We start from the raw sequence: 21686 nt of genomic DNA on the forward strand, positions 1-21686 counted from the left end.
ATCAGGCAGTAGGTGATGTGAAAAGACCCCTCTGCCTGAGACCCTGGAGAGCCGCTGCCAGTCTGAGTAGACAATACTGACCTTGAGGGAGGGGTCTGATTCAGTATAAGGCAGCTTCATGTGTTCATATATGAACCCCATATTTGGAGTAGACTATTAACAGCTTAATTCTACTGACTATCAAATCCACATCTATTTGATTTTTTTCTCATCCACAGAAATTTCTTTAAAGGCATTCTGATGAAAAAAATTTTTGACTGCTGTTTCAGAACAGCAAATCATCCATGGCCCCTGTAAGAATCCAAACGTGTTTTGCTGCAGTAGGACAGAGTTTGGTATCGAGGGTTTCCGTCCCTCCAGCAATCCCATTTATTTTGTGCAGGATTCTAGTTCCCCCCAGGTGTCTTTTTTGTCCCAGATAAACAGTGCAATCCTAAGAACGCTTTCATGGGAGCAAGCCCAGTTGAATAGACCTCAGTAGGATTCCAAGTAGACCTATTTAGGATTGCTCTCAAAATTGTTTATAAATATTGCTATTGTTTCAACATATTTTAGTGTTGCCAGCCAAGAGAGTCTTGGAGATCTCCTGGAATTACAACAGATCTCCAGACAACAGAGATGAGTTTCCTTTGGGGAGATGGCTACCTGGAGAAAACGGACTCAATGGCACTACACCCCACTGAGGTCCCTCCCCTCCGCAAACCCTGTCCTCCCCAGGCTCGGCCCCCCAAATCTCCAGGAATTTCCCAACATGAAGCTGGCAACCCTGATTTTGCCTGGGGTTACCATGTGAAGACTCATCCATAGAAAACTCTATTTTGGTAGCATCAACATTTTTACTGCATTTACGTGTCCTAATGTCTCCCACATTTTCTTTTGGTACATGGATCACATGCTGTAATCCATTTCCCTTTGCTGTTGGCTCATATCTCTGCATTTCCCTTTGCTGTTGGCTCATATCTCTGTAAAGTCAATGACATGGGCCAGCATGGTGTAGTGGTTAAGAGTGGCGAACTCTAATCTGGAGAACCGGCTTTGATTCCCTCACTCCTCTTCCACAGGAAGCCTGCTGGGTGACCTTGGGCCAGTCACAGGTCTCTCAGAACTCTCTCAGCTCCACCAACCTCACAAGATGCCTGTTGTGGGGAGAGGAAGGGAATGCGATTGTAAGCCTCTTTGAGACTCCTTAGGAAGAGAAAAGTGGAGTATAAAAATCAACTCTTCTTCAATGGATCTAGATCTGCATACATAGAAATTAATAATAATAATTTTTGGTTTTTTAAATTTTGTTCTGATGAGAGAACCTATGACTTCCTTCCACTAAGTGCGAGAGCCTTCCTCCGACGTAACAAACCTTCCTCCGGAGCAAGATTCCTTCTGCTAGAGCAAGGCATCTTGCTTAGAAGAATAAAGACACAGGATCCAGTCCCCATTACTTTAAATAATGTGTATCCCACCTTTCAGAAGCTGGTTTTAAAGGCCGCAGACAACGAGAACACACAGTCAACAAGACCAAGTAAAACAATATTTTAAAAAATGTTCCACCCTTGGGGGGGAACTCAGTTCGCAGAACATTTCATAAATCCCATGCAGAGCTTTATTTTACAAAGCTAAGCTCTGAAACTGTCCAAGAGCTGAATACAAAAGAATCTAATGACAGTGGTTTTCAAAAACTATAGCTCATTCTGTTTATAGTCTAAAACACTCTTTCCTTTTTTGCTTTCTTTGTATAATTGGAGAGTACTAAAAACTGTAGCCACACTGCAAGCGAAACTAGAATGCAGATAGCATGTAAATGTAAGAAAGCTATTCAAGAGTTTGAGAATGCAAAGCCATCAAAAGAATGTAACCCCTACATGATCACGTCAGTTCCGGGTTGCCCCAGAAGTGACATCACCACAGCGCCGGTAACATTTCAACATCACTGATAAGGGGCTCTACCACAAAGTCATTCTCCTGCTGGTTGCCAGCCTTGGAGAACCAGGTTTGATTCTCCACACCTCCTCCATATGAAGCCTGCTGGGTGACCTTGGGCCAGTCACCGTTCTCTCAGAAATCTCTCAGTCCTACCTACCTCACAAGGTGCCTGTTGTGGGGAGGGGAACGGAATGTGATTGTAAGCCACTTTGAGACTCCTTAAAGGTGGAGAAAAGCAGGGTATAAGAGCCTACTCTTCTTCCTCTTCTACTCTATCTAGAGCAGAAGTTGCCACCTTTTTCGTTACTGAGAGTAGATTCTGAGTAAAGAAAAATATTCCAAGTTCGTCTCTCCCATTTTTACCCTGGCATGTTTCCAAGTTTTCTTCTGTTCTAGAAACAGACCGTGGACTAGCAAAAGCACCAAAAATGCAGCTCAGAGAAAAATCCTATAAAACAAAAGATTTTTTGTAAAGCCTATTGCAGATTTTTAACAATCTTTTCCTATATCATCTACTACAAGCTACTCAGCTGCAGCCAGTGAGCTATCGGTAGTTCACAAACTACCTGCAGGAGGACCCCTAACCTAGTGACTGTCTAGATATTGGACTTAGTCTGCTTTTGACATTGCCTCCTGCTTCTGGCCTTTTGACCCTTATCTGACTCTTTGGCAACCCAGGCGCTGCTTGGTTTGATTTGCCCCTTGTGTTCCTGGCCCGAGCCCTGGGATCCTGGCATTTTTCTCGCCCTCTTCTTGACGGAAGTTTGCATCATCATATTGATGGGGCATCGTCTCCCTTGCTTTGTTTTAGTGATCGTGCGTGCTCCTGTGCTCAGTGCAAACAGCTCACTCCAGGTGGGGATCGGTGGGGTGAAACCACTCGACGTTTCCATCATGGAGGTACAAGACCTTGACGAGCAAAGAGAAGAGCTGCTGTTTCGAGTGGCAAGCTCTCCCACCAATGGCAGGCTGCTGATGGTGGCAACTGGGCGAGAGACAGAGCTGAACCAGGGGGATTATTTCACCTGGGAGGATGTGATGGAGCAACGGGTTCTCTTTGTGCACAATAAGGAGAAATCCAGGTGATTCCAGGTTATGTTTTTGTTAAATAGTGGGTTTAACATGGCAGAGGCGAAGGCAGAGTGATTTCAGCAAGCGGCAGTTTATTGCATCTCAACAGGAATGCTTTACATGGGGCAACTGCCCTGACTATATACACCCAAGCCACTCCCAGCCCCCATGCGATTGGTGAGTTCAAATGGCCTCCAGGCTCCAGATTGGCTGGCTGCCCTCAGGGGCCAATCCGCTGGCAGGTTCCAGGATCCTGCCTGCCTTTGTTCTGGGCCTTCAAGCTCCAACTAGGTGGCCTGCCCAGACATGCCTTCCCACTCTCCATCCAGGTGGCCTGCCAGACAAGTCCAGACATGCCTCCTTATGTCCAGACATAACAGGGTTTTTTTTACATTTCCTCTGGCTGTGACTACAAGGGTGTTGACGGAGGGCGCTTTCAGATAGCACAAAATTGGCCCAGATTCTTTGCCATCTCCCCTTGACAGCTATGAAGCAATTAACTGATTGAGCCCCATCCAAGGAAGTTGTTCCCCTTTCTTTTTTCTGGGGTCATAAAGAGAAGTTCAGAAAGATTAGGCTATAGAATTTGGAAGCCACGTCAGCAGGTCAAAGGTATAAGTTGGTTTTATTTGAACTTAGGGTTGCCAGGCAGCCAGTGGGAGGTTTGTCATGGGGGGTGGGTGGGTAGCATCCCAGGTAGGGTTGCCAAATCGAAAAACCTGCGGACCGGGGGACTCCCAGTCCGCGGCTGGAGCGCGCCACACGCACATCACCAGGAAGTGACGTTATGACGCTGGGCACGCTGGGGGCGGGGCCACGACCATCCGAGGGAAAACCATAGAGTTTTCCCTCGGATTACCGTAGCCCTGCCCCCAGCGTGCCCGGCGTCATAACGTCACTTCCTGGTGACGCACACGCCTGGGTGGGGTTCCCCCCGTGGCCCGATCCACCGCCAGTGGGGAACGGGCCTCTGGGGCAGTGGTTTCCCCACCCCCCAGGGGGACTTGGCAAGCCTAATCCCAGGAGAAAGTTTAAAAGAAAAACAAGGCCCTGGCTACTCACTGGAAGTTCTGACCGTAGAGTTCCTGGCGTTTCCTAGAGCTACCTGGAAGTGACGAGGATTGCTTCAGCCATTGCCAGAAAGTCTATTGTAAGATGTCACTTCTTGGGAAAACCTAGAGAAAGCTGCTTGGAGCAGCGGGCAATGGAGCTTGGGGTGGGGAATTCCCTGCCCTGACTGGCTGTGTTACTACTAGACATATCATCAGGACTGTATCTGTGCAGCAGTTCTGCAAGCACATCCCAAAGGTGCAGGAACAGGTACCCGGTGCAGTATTCCCTATTCTCAGAATATCAGTTTGCACAGGGGTCATTTCATAGAAAAAGAGCTAGGGGGACTCATTAGCATAACTCATTAGCATATGCCACACCCCCTGACATCACCGGAAGTGTGTCCTCCCCACAGCCGGTGGCGACCTCCAGCAGGCACCAGCAGGGAGCTCCAGGCCCCGCCCTCCCGCACCTCACCCGGGCGGGATGGCGTCCCCCCGCATCCCCCCCCAAATGACCCCTGAGTTTGCATCATTTAAAAAAAAAAATTAAGTTTCTAGCTCCCAAGGTTTGAAAATGTGCAAGCAAAAGCTGGTGAAAGGCTATATATACTGATGATGTGAAGATGCCATTGTTAGGCATGATAAGAAGGTTCATCCCCCCCCCCCCCCCCCATATTATAATCTGTGATCAAACAGCTTTAGTGGGCTTTTGAAGCAATAGATATAGTATATCATCGCTCTGCACATTCCTTCGTTATCTGTATTCCAGTTGTTTGGTGCCTGATATCCATTTATATAATCTTCTTGGGGGGATTTTGATGTAGGAACGGTCATTTTGCCTTGGAAGCTGGCCTTCAGCGGCACGTGTCTGAACCTGAAGTGTTTGTTGTTCAAGCCGTATCGACACAGGTAATACGGAAAAACAGCTACCCAATTTTGTATGTTTTCCCAAACATGAATAGAAAGTGTGTATTCTTTATTTACGTTCAGTCCCGAACGTTGTTATCATGCCACTAAAACTGCCCATCACCAGCTTCCCCTCCCCCTACACGAACGTTTCTTGGTAATTAATTTCCCCCTCTTCCTTTTGCCTTTTTCATTTAATGTAGCTGGTAAATCCTTTTATGCAATGACGTGGGGGCCAGATTAATCAGAGTGTAGAGAGCTACTCCTGCGTAGCTCTCCATCCCCCAATTTCCTTCTCTTATCAGTTTTTATTCCCTCCTCCACTCCTCTCCCTACAAGCTTATCAGTGCAATCCTGAACAGAGTCTCGTCGAAACCCATTGAAATAATTGCGTTTAGACTGGCTGTATGTGTTCTATAAACCTGCAGTATTATTGTTGTTATGCAAAAAACCAAGTCTTAAATATCAGCATTTTACATCTTGAGAATTTCAACGTAATTTTTTAAAGAAGAAACCATGTGTCTAGTCCTCATGATGTTGAAGAACTTGGGGGGGGGGATCCAAACAGGCTGTTTGCAGTGTTCCCTCTAAGCTGAGTTAGTGTGAGCTAGCTCACAGTTTTTTGGCCTCCAGTTTACACGTTTTTGCCCTAGCTCAGGAAGGATGTGGCTCCAGGGCAAACTAATTGATGCAGTAGCCAAATTGCTCGCTCACAACTTTAATGCCAGGAGCTCACAAAGTAGAATTTTTGCTCACGAGACGCCACAGCTTAGAGGGAGCGTTGGCTGTTTGTCTCTCTAATGCTTATGGAGTTCGGGTGACGGTGCTCTTTGCAGGCTCTTCTCTCTCTCTGTCTCTCTCTCTCCATCAGTTAGCCCCATTATTCTTGGTCTTTCTTTCCTTCTAGAGTCCGCACTATTTTTCTTTTTTTTCTCCCCCCAGCCTCCGTCTCATACTTCTAAACTAATCCGTGTCCTTGCACTTCAGGAGATAAGTGCACAGTTGTTAGCAATCGCCACAACATGAGTCCTTCGTAATATGTTATTTCTAGTATACCCAGAGAATTACTTGCCTGGTGTTTAAAGAGAGTCCTTGAACTGCTGACTCTCAGCACAGCGCTGAAAAGGCCAATTCATCAAACTTTGCAAGGAGTTGCTCAGGAAGAAGAATTTGCTTTGAACTTTCTTTATTTGAGAGCATGCCACCCCCCCCTTGCAAGCCTAGAGCTGCTTGGGGGGGGGAATGGGGAGACTAGGGTGGACAAAGTTTCAGGGACTGAGTCTTGAAAGAGGCCCCTCCAGTAATGTGATTTACTTTCACAAATATAGAGATGGGCTGCTGGGGATAGGGCTGCCAACTTCCAGCCCAAAATTACAACTGATATCCAGGCTACACAGAACAGTTCCTCGGGAGAAAATGGCTTCATTGAAGGATGGACTCTATTGCATTGTACTCTTAATGAGGTCCCTTCCCTCCTCAAACTCCACCTTTCTCAGATTCCACTCCCAAAATCTAGGATTTTTACTTTTTTTTAAATATATATATATATATATATGTGTGTGTGTGTGTGTGTGTAAATGAAGCAGAGTATGCAGAGGATTTATCCATAATCAAGGAACTGAAGGTGCTCTTGGTGTTTCAGGCCCCCCGCGTGCTAAAGAACGAAGCCCTCATCCTCGGCAGAGGGGAAGCAGCAGCCTTAACTAACCTGGTGCTTGACATTCAGGACAATGACAATCCCCAGGATGTGACGGTGACCGTTGTGGATCCTCCGCATCATGGGCGACTGGCCAGGTTTCCCAGGAACACATTGTCTGCGACGAGCATGTTCAAGCTTGATGACCTTGAGGGAGAACGTGTGCATTACGTCCATGATGGATCCAGGAGTTCAGAAGACATGGCCGTTCTCCAAGCGAGTGATGAGTACCACTCTCAGAACATACTCTTCCGTATCAAGATAGCTCCAAAGGTAAGTTTGTGGATTTTTAACTATTTTCAGTGGTGTCTTATATTGGAACTAGGGCTTCCAGGCCTTCTGCTGTTGCCTTCCGCCAGCTCCCTAGTTGTCTGCTGCTGCTTCAGGCACTGGCGGGAGGAAAAAAACAGTGATGGCTGCATCTCTGCATCACTTCCAGGAGAAACCTGGATGTGCTGTAGGGTAGCTCTAGGAATCACTCAAAACTCTGTGGTAAAACCATAGAGCTTCCGACAGTTCCTAGAGCGACCTTATGTCACTTCTGGGTTTTCTCTGGAAGTAACACACGGATAGCTTCAGCTAGCATAGTATGCCCCCCATGTCCCCACCCCCAGCCCACCCAATGGTTACCAGCCAGGCTAATCCTGACAACTCTTGCTAGAACATTATTTTGACAGTGTTGGGGGCAAGAATAGTCTTTATCGCTACCGCACAGGGAACTGAGGAATGAGAGAAAGGAACCATACCCTTCCTATCTGCCACAGTTGCTGAGTGGCATTTGTGGTGGGAGGGGATAAGGTCACACAGAGGCCCATCTGTAGTGAGAGATAAAGAAATTGGACTTGTGAAACGTGATCTCATGGCTGGGCAGAAAGAAACAAAGAAAGAAAAGGTAGGGGAGCCCTTCTCCCCCAAGACTGCGCGCTCAGCCAGGATGAGTTTGTAATAACTTGTCCATTGGACTGTGTGGTTTTGCAAGCAAGAAACGCAAGGTGTGGCTCAACTTTCATTTTCTGCCAGGTACTGAAATTGAGAGGAGTGGCACACGCAGGGTTTGTTCTCACTCCCAGCATATTTGTAAAGCACATAAATAGTACAGAGAGGTCCTTCTTTAACTTGGGCCTGCCACAACATGGCAAAACTCAATGCATTTGGCAATGAGCTAAGAAGTGCCTTAGGTCCCTAATCAGATAACCCACGGAGCGGAACAGTTCATATCTAAGCAGTGGCCAGCCTTGGAAGCTCTCTGATGCTTGAAGATCTTGTGTATACTGCCTCTGGATATGGAGGTTCCATTTTATCTCTCCTCAGGAGAGTAGCGAGCTGAACTTATTCCAACATCTTTGGAACTAATGGTCCCCACTGGTGGACCTCCTGATGGCACCTGGTATTTTTGGCCACTGTGTGACAGAGTGTTGGACTGGATGGGCCTTTGGCCTGATCCAACATTGGCGTCTCTTATGTGTGCTGCCCTGTGACAACAGATTCCAGAAGTCATTTGTGACTTGCATGCAAACCTACCTGTGTGTGTTTTCCTGAATCGTCTGCCAAATTGGTATCACTGGAAAATCCCAAGTTCTAGCAGGGAGGGAGAGAGAAGGATTTCTCACTGTTAACTCTCAACACACCTTGCACAATTGCATAAGCCAGTTTGGTGTAGTGGTGGTTAAGTGTGTGGACTCTAATCCGGGAGAACAGGGTTTGATTCCCCACTCCTCCACTTGCAGCTGCTGGATGACCTTGGGCAAGCCATAGTACTGTCAGAGCTGTTCTTGAAAAAGAGCAGTTTCTGTCAAAATTCTCTCAGCCCCACCTACCTCACAGGGTGTCTGTTGTGGGGAGGGGAAGGGAAAGGAGTGTGTAAGCTGCTCTGATACTACCAGTGAAGGGCAAGGTATAAATCCAATCTCCTCCTCCTCCTCCTCCTCCTCCTCCTCCTCCTCCTCTTCTTCATCTTTCTTCTTCTTCTTCTTCTATCTTCTTCTTCTATCTTCTCTTATGTCCCTCCTTAGATATCGACTCCCACATCCTGCCCAATTTAACTTTTGTTTGCCAGGCTGATGCTCCAGCCCTTTAACAATTTTAACAGTTCATTTCTGTGCCTTCTCTTGGCCCTATTTCCTCCTGTTTGAAATGGGGTAACCAATGCTGCGCTTCCCAGTCTGAGTGGTGCTCCTAAGAAGCATTATAATACTACGGACTCTCTTTTTTTAATCCACTTTATTACGTGAATTAAACATTGGGAATTTCGTAGCTTTGTTTCTCTGAACATAGGTGGTTTTCCTCCAAATGCTAGTTAGGATTTATTCGGGCAACAAAAGTACCCAAAGACTATGCTTTTGGGGATATTGGCAGGGCAAAAAAGGATAACCTGCTGTATCCCGGAACCTTCCAGTGTTCCCAATTATCTGTCTCGGCACTGAATATGAAATGAAGTCATTGGGACATGGCCTAAGAGACAGTGAATTGAGTTGATTCCATCAGTGCTCGATTCCATTAAGTTCCTGGAAAACCTTTCCTCGCCTTCCGTCGATGGTGCAGATTTTGTAAGAAACCGTGATGAAGGTGAACTGCTGAATATCGTTTGCTTTATTAGCCAATTTCACACTTCCTTGCCTCATTATTTTTTCTGAACCCCACTGTACAACTGTTAGCGAGGAAAGCCAGTGGTATGAGAGACATGGAAAAACCCAGGAGGGTTCTGTGTGAAGTAGGGGCTGGCAGATACCCAGGCTCTCTCTACCTTTCGCCTAATTATCACCTTTCCCCAATAGCCTTGGGAGATAAACCAGGTGCCAGGTTTATTTCTGGAGAAGTGGCGTCTAGACATACATAAAAGCAGATTTCTTTCTTCTTCGTCTTGGTTCTTGTCCAAAAACTGTTACGGATACTGGTCTAGCTCTCGCCGGAGGGGTTCCCCCCCCCCCGAAAGCCATGCTCTTAATCTGAGCACGTGAGGTTTATTGGAATGAAGGGCTGGGAACTTTCGGTGTAGTATGTCCCGATTTGAAAGGACATTTGTAAACCCTGGACATTATTGGTTTAAAGAATAATAAGGAAGTAAAAAAAAACCCTGCAACCCATATAAACAAGCGATCAGCCAGGCAATAATAAAAATGTCAGTGGAGGTGAGATTAATCCATGTGAGATGTATTCTGGCAGATGCAAAGACTATTTGCTTTGTGGCATGAGTTTTCAAGCAACTCAGTCTCTCTCTCCCCCCCCCCCCCCCCCCCCCATCTTTATGAATAACAGGCATGGGCTTGGATTTTAAGCCTCTCTTCTGGTTGCACTGTGCTTTGTACGTTGCATGGGACAGTCAGGTTCTGTTCAGCGCATTGAAAGACATTGGTCTTGTGCAGGGCTTTTTTTGTAGAAAAAGCCCAGCAGGAACTCATTAGCATAATAGGCCACACCCAACAGCAGAAACTCATTAGCATATTAGGCCACAGCCCTGACAGCACAGCGCATTAGCATATTAGGCCACACCCCCATGTTACCAGAAGTGTGCTCATCCAGCCACACCCACCTTTTTCTCCTTATTCTGTTGACCTTGTTTGTGGTCAAAACCCCGGGCTTTTTTTGTAGCAGGAACTCCTTTGCATGTTAGGCCACACACCCCTAATGTAGCCAATCCTAATGCGTTTCTGCTGTTGGGTGTGGCCTATTATGCTAATGAGCTCCTGCTGGGCGTGGCCAACTCGGGAGCCAGCCGGAACTCCGTTCCTGTGCGTTCCTGCCCAAAAATAGCCCTGGTTGAGGAAGTGCTGGAGGAAGAGACTTTGCAGCAGAGGACTGGCTCAACAATGGAACTGGGCTTGGGATCCAAGAGGTCAAGAGGTCATTTCGGGGGGGAACGCAGGGGGAATGCAGTTCCCCCAGGTGAGGTGCAGGGGGCGGGGCACATGACGAAGCCCCGCCCCCTGCTTCCGGCCGCCCCGCTTCCAGCCCTCATTCAGCCAGGAGGAGGCAGGAGAAGAGGGAGGGTAAGCTGCTTCCTCCCCGCCTCTCCCCACCCCTGCCTGCCTGGGGCCAGGGAGGGCCTTGGCGGGGCTTCCTCGCACTCCCGCTGGCCTTGCAGGTCCACCGCCGGGCCCCTGATGTCAGGGGGTGTGGCATATGCTAATGAGTTATGCTAATGAGTTCCCGTAGCTCTTTTTCTACGAAATGACCCCTGACACGTGCAAAATGCTTTTATTATAAGAGGAATGAAGGGGTATTCCCCTCGCCACAAAAAAGGGATAAAGGGGCAAAATTTGTCTGAGCCAGTGTAGTGTAGGATGGCCAAGTTCCAGGTGGTTATGCCCAAAAGAGAGCTCAACGGAGGAGGTTGTATCAAAACACAAACACTCCATGAATAACTTACGAACAGAAGTGGAAAGAACATATTATCCAAGATAATTTTAACAATTCTTAACAGTTCAACTATTTCTCCAGTGCAAACTTATAATTTCTTAAAGGGTTAGGATCCAACGGTTTAATACAAAATTTATTTATTTATTTACATTTACATTTATATCCCGCCCTCCCCGCCATTCTGCAGGCTCAGGGCGGCTAACAACATATATAAAAATACATTAAAATTCCATTAAAACTGTCAATCAATATAAAATCTTACAACTTATATTAAAAGATGGCGAATCTTCCAATCTCAACTGTCAACTGAACAAAAGACAATTTCCAAATAAAGTACGCCAATCTTCTGTATGCTTCAGGAGAGCAGACGCTTCAAAAAAGTGTAAGTTCCACAGGAAAACAAGAGGACCACCCCCTGCCTAAGCCTTGGGACCCACCTAGGGTTATCAACTCCAAGTTGGAAAATTCCTGGAGATTTGGGGATGCAGCCTGGGGAGGGCAGAGTCAGGAGTGGGGAGGGACCTCAGCAGGGTATGACACCAAAACGTCCATACTCCACAGTGGTCATTTTCTTCCGGGAACCTGATCTCTGTCATCTGGAGATCAGTTGCAACTCCGGGAGATCTCCAGGACTCGCTGAGAGTCTGGTAAGCCCTGACCCACGACATCTGATTCCCTGTCAGAGATTTAACTGCTAGTAAGATAGTAACTGCTAGTAAGGTTGAGCGGTGGCTCAAGTGGTTAAGACGCTGAGCTGCAGGCTGTGGAAGGTCGATAGTTCAGCAGTTCAAGACCCGAGTGTGCCGCGTGACGGAGTGAGCTCCCATCTCTAGTTCCAGCTCCTGCCAACCTTGCAGTTCGAAAGCAAGAAAGTGCAAGTAGATAAATAGGTACCACTTCGGTGGGAAGGTAACAGCGTTCCGTGCGCCTCGGTGTTTAGTCATGCCGGCCACATGACCACAGAAACGTCTTCGGACAGCGCTGGCTCTTCGGCTTGGAAACGGAGATGAGCACCGCAGCCCTAGAGTCGGACTCGACTGGCTTTCGAGCAAGGGAACCTTTACCTTTTTTACCTTTAAGGTTGACAGGTGTCTGGTGTTGACCCAGGCAGTTCAGTGTTTTTACTGACTGTCCGAGATCTCCAGGCCCCACCTGGTAACTCGGACTGTCTCTGGTAAGCAGTGCGGCTTGTAGCGGATGTTAAGAAGAGATGTGACATCATGGGACTGGAACATGGACTTTTTAAAAAACTTACATCTGCTTAGAAATGTTCTCTTTATTCTTAATGAAACTTTGGGTCCAAATTCTCATAAAGTTTCAGAGCAGATCATGCTTTGTTTTTCAGCCGCTGTAACAATTCTGGCGATTTCCTTCACTTTTGCAAGAGACCCACTTCCTTCCAAAAGTCAGCTGCATTGCGCTGAAAAAGACGTGGTTTTTTTTTTAACCAGATGTTTTTAATATGTTTTTTAGAACCACCTGCCCAGTGACCTTATTCAGAAGCCCAATTGAGATCGTTCAGACTCTCCAATAATTTAAACTGCAGTAAAATTGAGATAATGATAATTAATGGGAATGCATACTTCAACAGATTAATCAGTGTCCCTGTTCTACAGAAACTGTAATATAGATTAAAAATTTGCCCCTCTCTGCTGATGATTAATTAGTGAGCCTGAGTGAAAGCCAAGATACTGTGCTTCTTCTCTGTAAAAGAAAAGTGCTTCCCCCCCCCCCCAGTTCACAACCAAGTAGTAGAAGAAGAAGAGATTGGATTTATACCCCGCCCTTCACTACCCGAAGGAGCCTCAGAGCGGCTTACAAACTCCTTTCCCTTCCCCTCCCCACAACAGACACCCCTGTGAGGTTGGTGGGGCTGAGAGAGCTCTTTCAAGGACTGCTCGTAAGAGAGCAGGTCTGAGAGAACTTGTGACTGACCCAAGGTCACACCAGCAGCTGGATGTGGAGGAGTGGGGAATCAAACCCGGTTCAACCAGATAAGAGTCCACGCTCCTCACCACTACACCAAACTGGCACCAAAAGCTAGACCTTTTTTTTTAAAGGTAGAACTACCTAGGGGAGAGGCTATGGTAGGTTGCCAGCTGGGAAGCTGTGGGGCACAGGAGTATTTGGGGGCAGAGGGTACACCAAACAGCACTGCATGAGGCTCTCGGACAGGGGTGGCCAAACTGCAGCTCAGGAGCCACATATTCACACATATTGTGCGCCTCCCGGCAGGGCAGCTGGATAAGCGAAGGGGAGGTGTACTTTTTCTCCCTCCCTCCTGTCTATTTGCTTTCTTTGTTTCTCTCTCTCTCTCTTTCTATCCACCGCTTTCATTCTGTCTTTTCCACCTCTCCCTTTCCCCCTCTCTCTTAGACAAATAGATATCATTAGCAAACAAATATCATTGGACAAATAAATATCATTATCAATATCTCTTTTTTACCCCTTTTGTTTTTATTTTTGGCAGTCTCATTTAATGTTAATAAAAAAAGCAAACTTGCATATGTTTACATTAAAATGTACGTGTAATATTGGTTCAGGTCTCAAACGTCTGACATTTATTCTGTGTGGCTCTTAACACTGAGCAAGTTTGGCCACCCCTGCGGGGTGGGGGAAACCATACAGATTCTTAAAACCATTCCTAAAGCGACGGCCAATGTTCCCTCTAAGCTTTGGAGTCTTGTGAGCGAAAATTCTACTTCATGAGCTACCAGCATTAAAGTTGTGAGCAAGCGATTTGGCTGCTGCATGAATTAGTTTGCTCTGGAGCCATCTTCCCTGAGCTACGACAAAAATGTGTGAGCCTGAAGCTGAAAAACTGTGAGCCAGCTCACACTAACTCAGCTTAGAGGGAACACTGGCGACGGCATGACATTATTTCCAGATACTCACACAGAAGTTTCATCACAGTGTTGTGCAACATCAAGCCCTCCGTTTTGTCCGTTGAGTGAGGGCGGGCGGGCGGGGGGTGTTATCCCAACTCCTCCAGGAAATTCCTGGAGACCCAATCCCAAGTTATCTACCAAGGGAAAAGGGGGATGGCGTAAGTTCTGAACCAATTTATACAGAGGTCGGATGCGGAAGGGGGGGGGGAGAACGCTCGCTATTCAGGGAGTCAGGCAACACTCTGAGTTTAAATCAATGTTGTCTTTACTAGAGTAGTTTCTTCAGGCATACAAAATCGGATACATACACAGACTCACACAAGCTCCTTAGTTGCAATAGTACATCAGAACAATTACAGCATAGAAAAATAACAAACGCATGAAAATAACAAAAGCATAGAAAATAGCATCAGCATCAAATAAGGGAATGACACAATGGGGTACGGCTGTACTTATCTGAGGTCCAAGCTTCGAGAAGAAATCTCCTCCTTGGATGGATGGGCAGCTAAAGCAGCAACTTGTGAACTCTGAAGACACACAGGCTGGGCCAGCCAAAGCCACGTGTGCGTTCCCTGGTCGCGACTCCGGGGAACTTAGGTAGAGAGTCACTTTGAAGCACTCTAGTGCACGCTATGGGGAAGGTGGGTTAACCAGGGAAACAAAGAAAAGTTTCTCCTTATATCAGCTCCTATTTGGGGCTGGCTCTATTAGCCCTAAACTACCAAACCCGTCCTCTAAACTACCCCGACTGGCTAAAAGGGGGTGACGAGGGGGTGACGTTGGCAAGGGGGCAAGGGGAGGAAATGCAGATTTCTTGTCCTACTTCAAAGAGGGCCTGGTGGTAAGGTGTGAATCTTCGTTCCCATGGACACCTCTTGATTTGCAGATCTGGTGCCTGCTTCAAAGCCATAAATACTATTGTCTTCAGATCCAAAGCCGGATTGGGGAAGTAGGGTTACGTGCTCTTTCTCACTCCTGAAATGCCGGGGTTCACTGGGGATTTTCCATAGCTCTCAGCATGGGTGCAATGGCGCGGTGTCTTCTCCATCCCGATGTATGACGGGATATCTTCTCCAGGGAAGCACATGGTCCGTATGTGCAACAGCAGCTCCAGGCCAGCCTATTTCTAGGCAAGCCTGGGATGCTGAACAAAGCAACACAACCAAACAGCAATCCCTGAATACAATGCATAGACACACACAAACAGCATCACCACTATACAGAAATGCAAACATAGGCTCATCCCGTAACAGTGGGCAGCAGGGGCAGGCAAGCCTACACAACCTGGCAAGACTAGGGTGTGGCTCAGTAGTTAGTTTCTTTCCATGCAGAAGATTTCAGGATTGTGCTAGACCGGGCCATTGAGATCAGGACGCAGTCAGATGTCCTGACACTAGCCACAGTTCCTCCCTGTAGCATTGCAAACCTGCATTTTACTTAAAAAAAAAAAAAGATTTCGAGCAAAGGTAAATGGGAATAGCCTGGCACATCTAGAAGAAGAGATTGGATTTATACCCCGCCCTTCACTCTGAGTCTCAGAGTGGCTTACAATCTCCTTTCCCTTCCTCTCCCCACCACAGACACCCTGTGAGGTAGGTGGGGCTGAGAGAGCTCTGAGAGAAACTGCCCTTGAGAAAACAGCTCTGAAAGAACTTGTAACTGACCCAAGGTCACACCAGCAGCTGCATGTGGAGGAGTGGGGAATCAATCCCGGTTCTCCCAGATAAGAATCCGTGCTCTTAACCACTGCACCATACTGGCTTTCCAGTTTGGACCAGACTGTATTAATAAATACTAACACGTCTTCTAAAACCTGGATCTTCCATACTAAAAGTTCATTTTGGAGCCCTTTTCATTCCTGGTGTGGGTATTCCCTATTCTATCATTTAGCATAAGTGGTAGGATTAAAAATGACCTTTCCTTTTAAGAATCAGCCTTGTTATTAAATACCAGTTACATTTAGCAGTTACATTTAGCAGTTACATTTAGCAGAAACTTCCACCTTGTTCAGAATCCTCAGGACTTTATTTCATTTCAGTCTTTGGGGATATATTGAATTTAATGAATGATTGGTTAAATTCAGAGGTTTAACTGAGCTAAGAATTCTTTGAGGAGAAGTTTTTAACTGGGATTCGTTGTTTGCACTGACGCAAAAGCTCTTGTTCCCCCAAGACAAGAGGCATGCTATTCACAAAGCCAGCTGGTAATAACAAGATTGACCCAGGCGATCTGGTCTGCACAGTTTGGATACACTGCATAACATGGTACCTTCAGTTTGGTGTAGTGTTTAGGAGCGCAGACTCTAATCTGGGAGAACCGGATTTGATTCCCCACTCCTCCACATGCAGCTGCTGGTGTGACCTTGGGTCAGTTACAAGTTATTTCAGAGCTGTTCTCACGAGCAGTTCTTGAAAGAGATCTCTCAGCCCCACCTACCTCACAGGGTTGTCTGTTGTGGGGAAGGGAAGGGAAAGGAAAGGAGTTTGTAAACTGCTCTGAGACTCCTTCGGGTAGTGAAGGGTGGGGTATAAATCCAATCTCTTCTTCTTCTTCAACGGAGTGGGGCAAATCTTGCATTTCTGCTGTAATGTTTAAATTCCCAAGGTGGAGTTGGCAATCTTAGCCAATCCTATTGCCTACAGACACTATTCAAAATGCACTTGAAAATCCTCCCCAAATTATCTTTTAATTCTAATCTTTTATATTTCTTTCATCCCCTAATTATATTCTTTGAAACAGGACACTCTTTTTCAAGATTCGGTAGCAGGTACTGTTAACATATCAAAGAAGATCCACATACAAAGCCAGTGACCAGGAGATTCTGTTTCCAGGAGATATTTGCATTAGTGGCATTATTTTGTCTTCTGGAAGGCAGAACAACCACATGGTGCCTTGGTTGGACTAATTTCCCAAGGTCCTGCTGACCTTGCCAGTTCAGGTTATCAGTTTATTGTCTCTCAGCAGAACTTCCACAAACTCAGGTTTTTGCATTGACTTCAAGACGGATTCCATCTGAACCTGGATGCTTCAGGTTTCGTGAGGCCTGAGGACTATATTGTTAGGGTGACACAATCACAAATAAAGGGTTAAGTTGCTTTGGTTCTTATTATTACCATTTGGCAAGTGATATGCAAGTTATATTCAGTGACCTACCGAAGACACGAGATGATTTCCTCTAAGGCTACTGAAAATGGCACATGTACATACATACATACTCCCGAAGTCCAGTAGTAGAGAGTAGTGCCTGAACCCAGGGGTGAGATGCATCCATGAATGGCAGAACAAGATTTTTAACATCCAAATCATAGGGGAAAATGGAACTAAACCTCCATGTAATGTGTATGGATCCCCAGTACAGACATTGCAGAAGATGGAAGACTAAGAGGCAGCTAGTTGGCTCAAAACTCCAACTGAAGATCAAGTACTGGATGAACAGGCCTGTAACCAGGATTTTGTGACACCAGTTTCTTGACACAGAGCTAGAAGGGATCCTAGAGGCCATCTACTCCAACCCCCTTGCTCAGTGCGGGAATTAGCCAACTATGGCACCCCACTCTACGCATGCCTTTTAAAAATGTTTTAAAATGATTGGAAAAAGCATTGACAGGAGAAATTCTTGTGGGGCTGTGCCTTTAGGAAAGGGGGGCAGAGCCCCCCAAAGCCCCACCATAGCTACGGGCCTGTGGGTGAGCCCAGCCTTCTTGTTTTTGAGGCTTGCATCCATCATGGATCATTCAATGAACATAGCTGCTTCCTGCCCTTTTTGCAGAACAACGAGGGCCCCCAGCTAGTTACCAGCTCCATGGTGTGGGTCCCTGAGGGAGGGATGCTGCAAATCACCAACAGAGTTCTACAGGCCGAGGTGCCCGGTGCCAGGGACTCTGCAATAATCTACACAATCACCGACCCACCACTATACGGTAAGTGGAGGTTATGGAAACTCCATGGGAGATGTCACGATTCTCGTGGAAGTACTTTTCCTATGTTCTCTTCCCTTCCCTTATCCTGATGAAGGCCCTCCCTCTTCTTCATTGGCGGAGGAGCTTTTGTTGTGGTGTAGGAGCTTCAAGCAAATAACGCGCCCCACCATGCAGATGAATGGAACCAGTCTGTGACCCCAGGTGCCCGTTACCCTCTTGATGCTGCAGCGACGGCCAGGATTTTGCAGGAGGGTGCTGGGGTTGAGCTCCCCTCCCCCCTCAGCAATCCTATTGCAGCCTTTCCATGCTTTGACCCAGAGCTACAAACAGCAGAAGGACAGGAGAGGTGTTACAAAGAGAGCCCAGAAGCCCAGCTTTTCAAGAAACGAATGTGTTACAATCAGGGCTTTTAATAATAATTAAAAAAAGAGGTGCTGGAACTCTCAAGAGGTAAATGAGGTTTTCAGTCTGCATATTGAAAATTCACAAACTTTTAAACATTAATAATAAAATAATAATAATACTTTCAATTTATTAATCGCTTTCCCCAGTGGGCTCAAAGCGATGTACAATTACACATTTTCGATAGGGGACTAACAATGTTCATAGGGGATAGGGAAGACAACATATATTCATTTAATTGCACACGCCCTCACTGCACGGTGTAAATGTCTTCTGGCTTGGCTCAGTCATTTTCCGAACGGCTGCTTGTTGACCAGGCTTCAGGACCCATATGTCACATCGCCACACTGCCAACGCCTGGTCGGAAACATCCACTGCAGGGATTGTTGTAGCCGAGAAGTTCTTCCGCCTTTTTCCGACCTCGACCAGGACGTCCCGACTGTCAGCTAACACCCTCCCACAAGGGAGATTGGCATGCCCACCCTCTCTAAGGAGTGGTTCCCATTGTATCTACTCGCCGAAGCTTTCGAATCGCTGGGTGGACGATGAGCTGGGGACAACAGGCTGGCTGCTCACACCAGTGCGGGGCTCGAACTAACACAGTTCGGATGTTAAGACAGTGGGATATACCCACTGTGCCACCGCTCCCCTTCATTTTGAACATAATTTTGTCGAAGAGGTTCCGGAACTCCGTTCTGGCACGTTCCCCCAGAAAAAAACGCCCTGGTTATAATAACGTTGCAAAGCACAGATGAATAGAGATCTAAAAGAGTAAATCAGTAATCCCTAATATGGCACCATTGGGCGCCATGGTGTCCGCCAGTGTATTTCCCACCTCCCACTTGTTTCTTCCCCAAAGCAAAGAACCAAATCCATTCTCCTCTCCGGTTCATTGGAGCCGTAGGCACTTCAAAAGATTTCGCTTCCGGGTCTTCAGGGAGCACTTGTTGTGAAACAGCTGCCTCATCACAGGACAACGATTGGCTTGGAACCTCTCATGGTTCTATAATTGTCCCTCACAGGGCTTTTTTTGTAGACAAAGCCCAGCAGGAACTCATTAGCATATTAGGCCACATCCTGACAGCACAGCTCATTAGCATATTAGGCCACACCCCCCATGTTACCAGAAGTAACCTTTTGCTTCTTATTCTGTTTACCTTGTTTGTTGTCAAAACCCAGGGCTTTTTCTTTTGTAGCAGGAACTCCTTTGCATGTTAGGCCACACATCCCTAATGTAGCCAATCCTAATGAGTTTCTGCTGTTGGGTGTGGCCTATTATGCTAATGAGTTCCTGCTGGGTGTGGCCAACTCGGGAGCCAGCCGGAACTCCGTTCCTGTGCGTTCCTGCCCAAAAATAGCCCTGGTCCCTCATATTTTGGTGACTCCCCACTAACCTTTCTCAGAGTTCCAAAAGTACCTACAGGCTTAACTGGCTGGAGTAAATGGGCCCATAAGAGTGGTTGTGGACAGTTCCTAGCAACTGATGACATTAGTTGTAGATTTTCTGGGCTGTGTGGCCGTGGTCTTGGCATCCTGACATTTTGCCAGCAGCTGTGACTGGCATCCTCAGAGGTATAACACAGAAAGATGGAGTGCTCTTTGTGTCAAGGTGAGAAGCAAAAAAATGGTAGGCAGGTAATTTATATCTACTCAGAAAGGTAGGGTAGGGCTGAGTCATTATCTTGTACAAGTTCCCCAGGCTGTGACATGCTAATGTCAAGAACCTCCTCAGAAAAGCTCCTCCATTAGCATGTCACAGCCGGGGGAACCTGCCTACCAGTCACAGCTGCTGGCCATACGGCCAAGAAAATCTACAACCACTAATGAACTCCGGCCGTGAAAGCCTTTGACAACAAACTGATGAAATGGCAGAACAGGATGAATCCAAATAGTGTGCAAGGGGGAATAATTACATTCTGTAGTGAGGTAACCGTACTCCGCTTTTACTGAATCAAAGTCCGGAAGTGGAAAATGCTGTCAAGTCGCAGCTGCCTTATGATGACCCTGTAGGGCTCTCAAGGCAAGAGAAGAACAGAGGTAGTTGTCCCATTGTCCGCCTCTGCGTAACAACCTGGACTTCCTGTAGGGCTCTCAAGGCAAGAGAAGAACAGAGGTAGTTGTCCCATTGTCCGCCTCTGCGAAACAACCTGGACTTCCTGTAGGGCTCTCAAGGCAAGAGAAGAACAGAGGTAGTTGTTCCATTGTCCCCTCTGCGTAACAACCTGGACTTCCTGTAGGGCTCTCAAGGCAAGAGAAGAACAGAGGTAGTTGTCCCATTGTCCGCCTCTGTGTAACAACGTGGACTTCCTGTAGGGCTCTCAAGGCAAGAGAAGAACAGAGGTAGTTGTCCCAATGTCCGCCTCTGCGTAACGACCTGGACTTCCTGTAGGGCTCTCAAGGCAAGCGAAGAACAGAAGGTGGTTGTTCCATTGTCCCCTCTGCGTAACAACCTGGACTTCCTGTAGGGCTCTCAAGGCAAGAGAAGAACAGAGGTAGTTGTCCCATTGTCCGCCTCTGCGTAACAACCTGGACTTCCTGTAGGGCTCTCAAGGCAAGAGAAGAACAGAGGTAGTTGTCCCATTGTCCGCCTCTGCGTAACAACCTGGACTTCCTGTAGGGCTCTCAAGGCAAGAGAAGAACAGAGGTAGTTGTCCCATTGTCCGCCTCTGCGAAACAACCTGGACTTCTGTAGGGCTCTCAAGGCGAGAGGAGAACAGAGGTAGTTGCCCCATTCTGCACCTCTGCGTAACAACCTGGACTTCCTTGGTGGTCTCCCATCCGACTACTAACCAGGGCCAATGCTACTTAGCATCTGAGATCCGATAAGAACAGGCTAGCCTGGGCCATCCAACTCAGGGCAAGTCTAGTATGAATTCCAATACAACAGCTTTATGTCCGAGTTTCCTTTTGAAACTAGCTTGTTGAAGTACTGCAACGCTGAAGTCTTGTTACTGAGTGTCCGAGGAGATTGAAGTGCGCTGGTTTCTGTTTCTGTTTTTAGTGTCCGAGGAGACAGGGGCCGGTGTTCTTTCCCTCTGCTCTGCAGGGACAGAACAGCTGACTAATGTTGTTAGGGACGTGTGGTGTTATGACTTTAGCGAAAAGAACTAATAAACTGGACTCGAGTCAACTGTGCTCCAGGGTCCTGCTAGAGGCAGCCAGATGGCCTGTGAGTCACACACTGGGGTGTCCTACATGAACAGCTAATGCCCGGGCTAGATTCAAATCAGGTTTAGCAACTACAATTTAAGATAGCGTCATCCCCCAAAAGACGGGGGAAGGCTGCAGAGAACGGGGTATCGAGCGCACGCCTGATCGGCTCGCCGTGCGGGTTCCTTTAATTGAGATCTATGCATTTTAAATAATTTAGCAGCTAGATATTAAAGAGACATCACCGAATCCCCGACGGGAGTCGATCTGTCAGGAGCACAAACGCTCGATGGTGCTAGAGCGGAATCCAAACTGTCAATGTAATGGA

General features: G+C 47.1%; 1 protein-coding gene across 1 annotated transcript in view; it reads left to right on the forward strand.

Moving 5' to 3' along the window:
• FRAS1 (Fraser extracellular matrix complex subunit 1) overlaps nucleotides 1–21686 on the forward strand; it is a gene marked incomplete at its 5' end in the record, with an annotated part of 267939 nt that overhangs the window by 119274 nt on the left and 126979 nt on the right. Inside the window, 4 exons of the mRNA XM_015407524.1 lie at nucleotides 2729–2999; nucleotides 4865–4949; nucleotides 6589–6915; nucleotides 17656–17810. Of these exons, the coding sequence (XP_015263010.1) occupies nucleotides 2729–2999; nucleotides 4865–4949; nucleotides 6589–6915; nucleotides 17656–17810 (838 nt within the window). The remainder of the gene's footprint in view (nucleotides 1–2728; nucleotides 3000–4864; nucleotides 4950–6588; nucleotides 6916–17655; nucleotides 17811–21686) is intronic.

This window comes from Gekko japonicus, unplaced genomic scaffold, assembly GCF_001447785.1.
Source record: "Gekko japonicus isolate JY-2015 unplaced genomic scaffold, Gekko_japonicus_V1.1 scaffold926, whole genome shotgun sequence".
NCBI lineage: Eukaryota > Metazoa > Chordata > Lepidosauria > Squamata > Gekkonidae > Gekko > Gekko japonicus.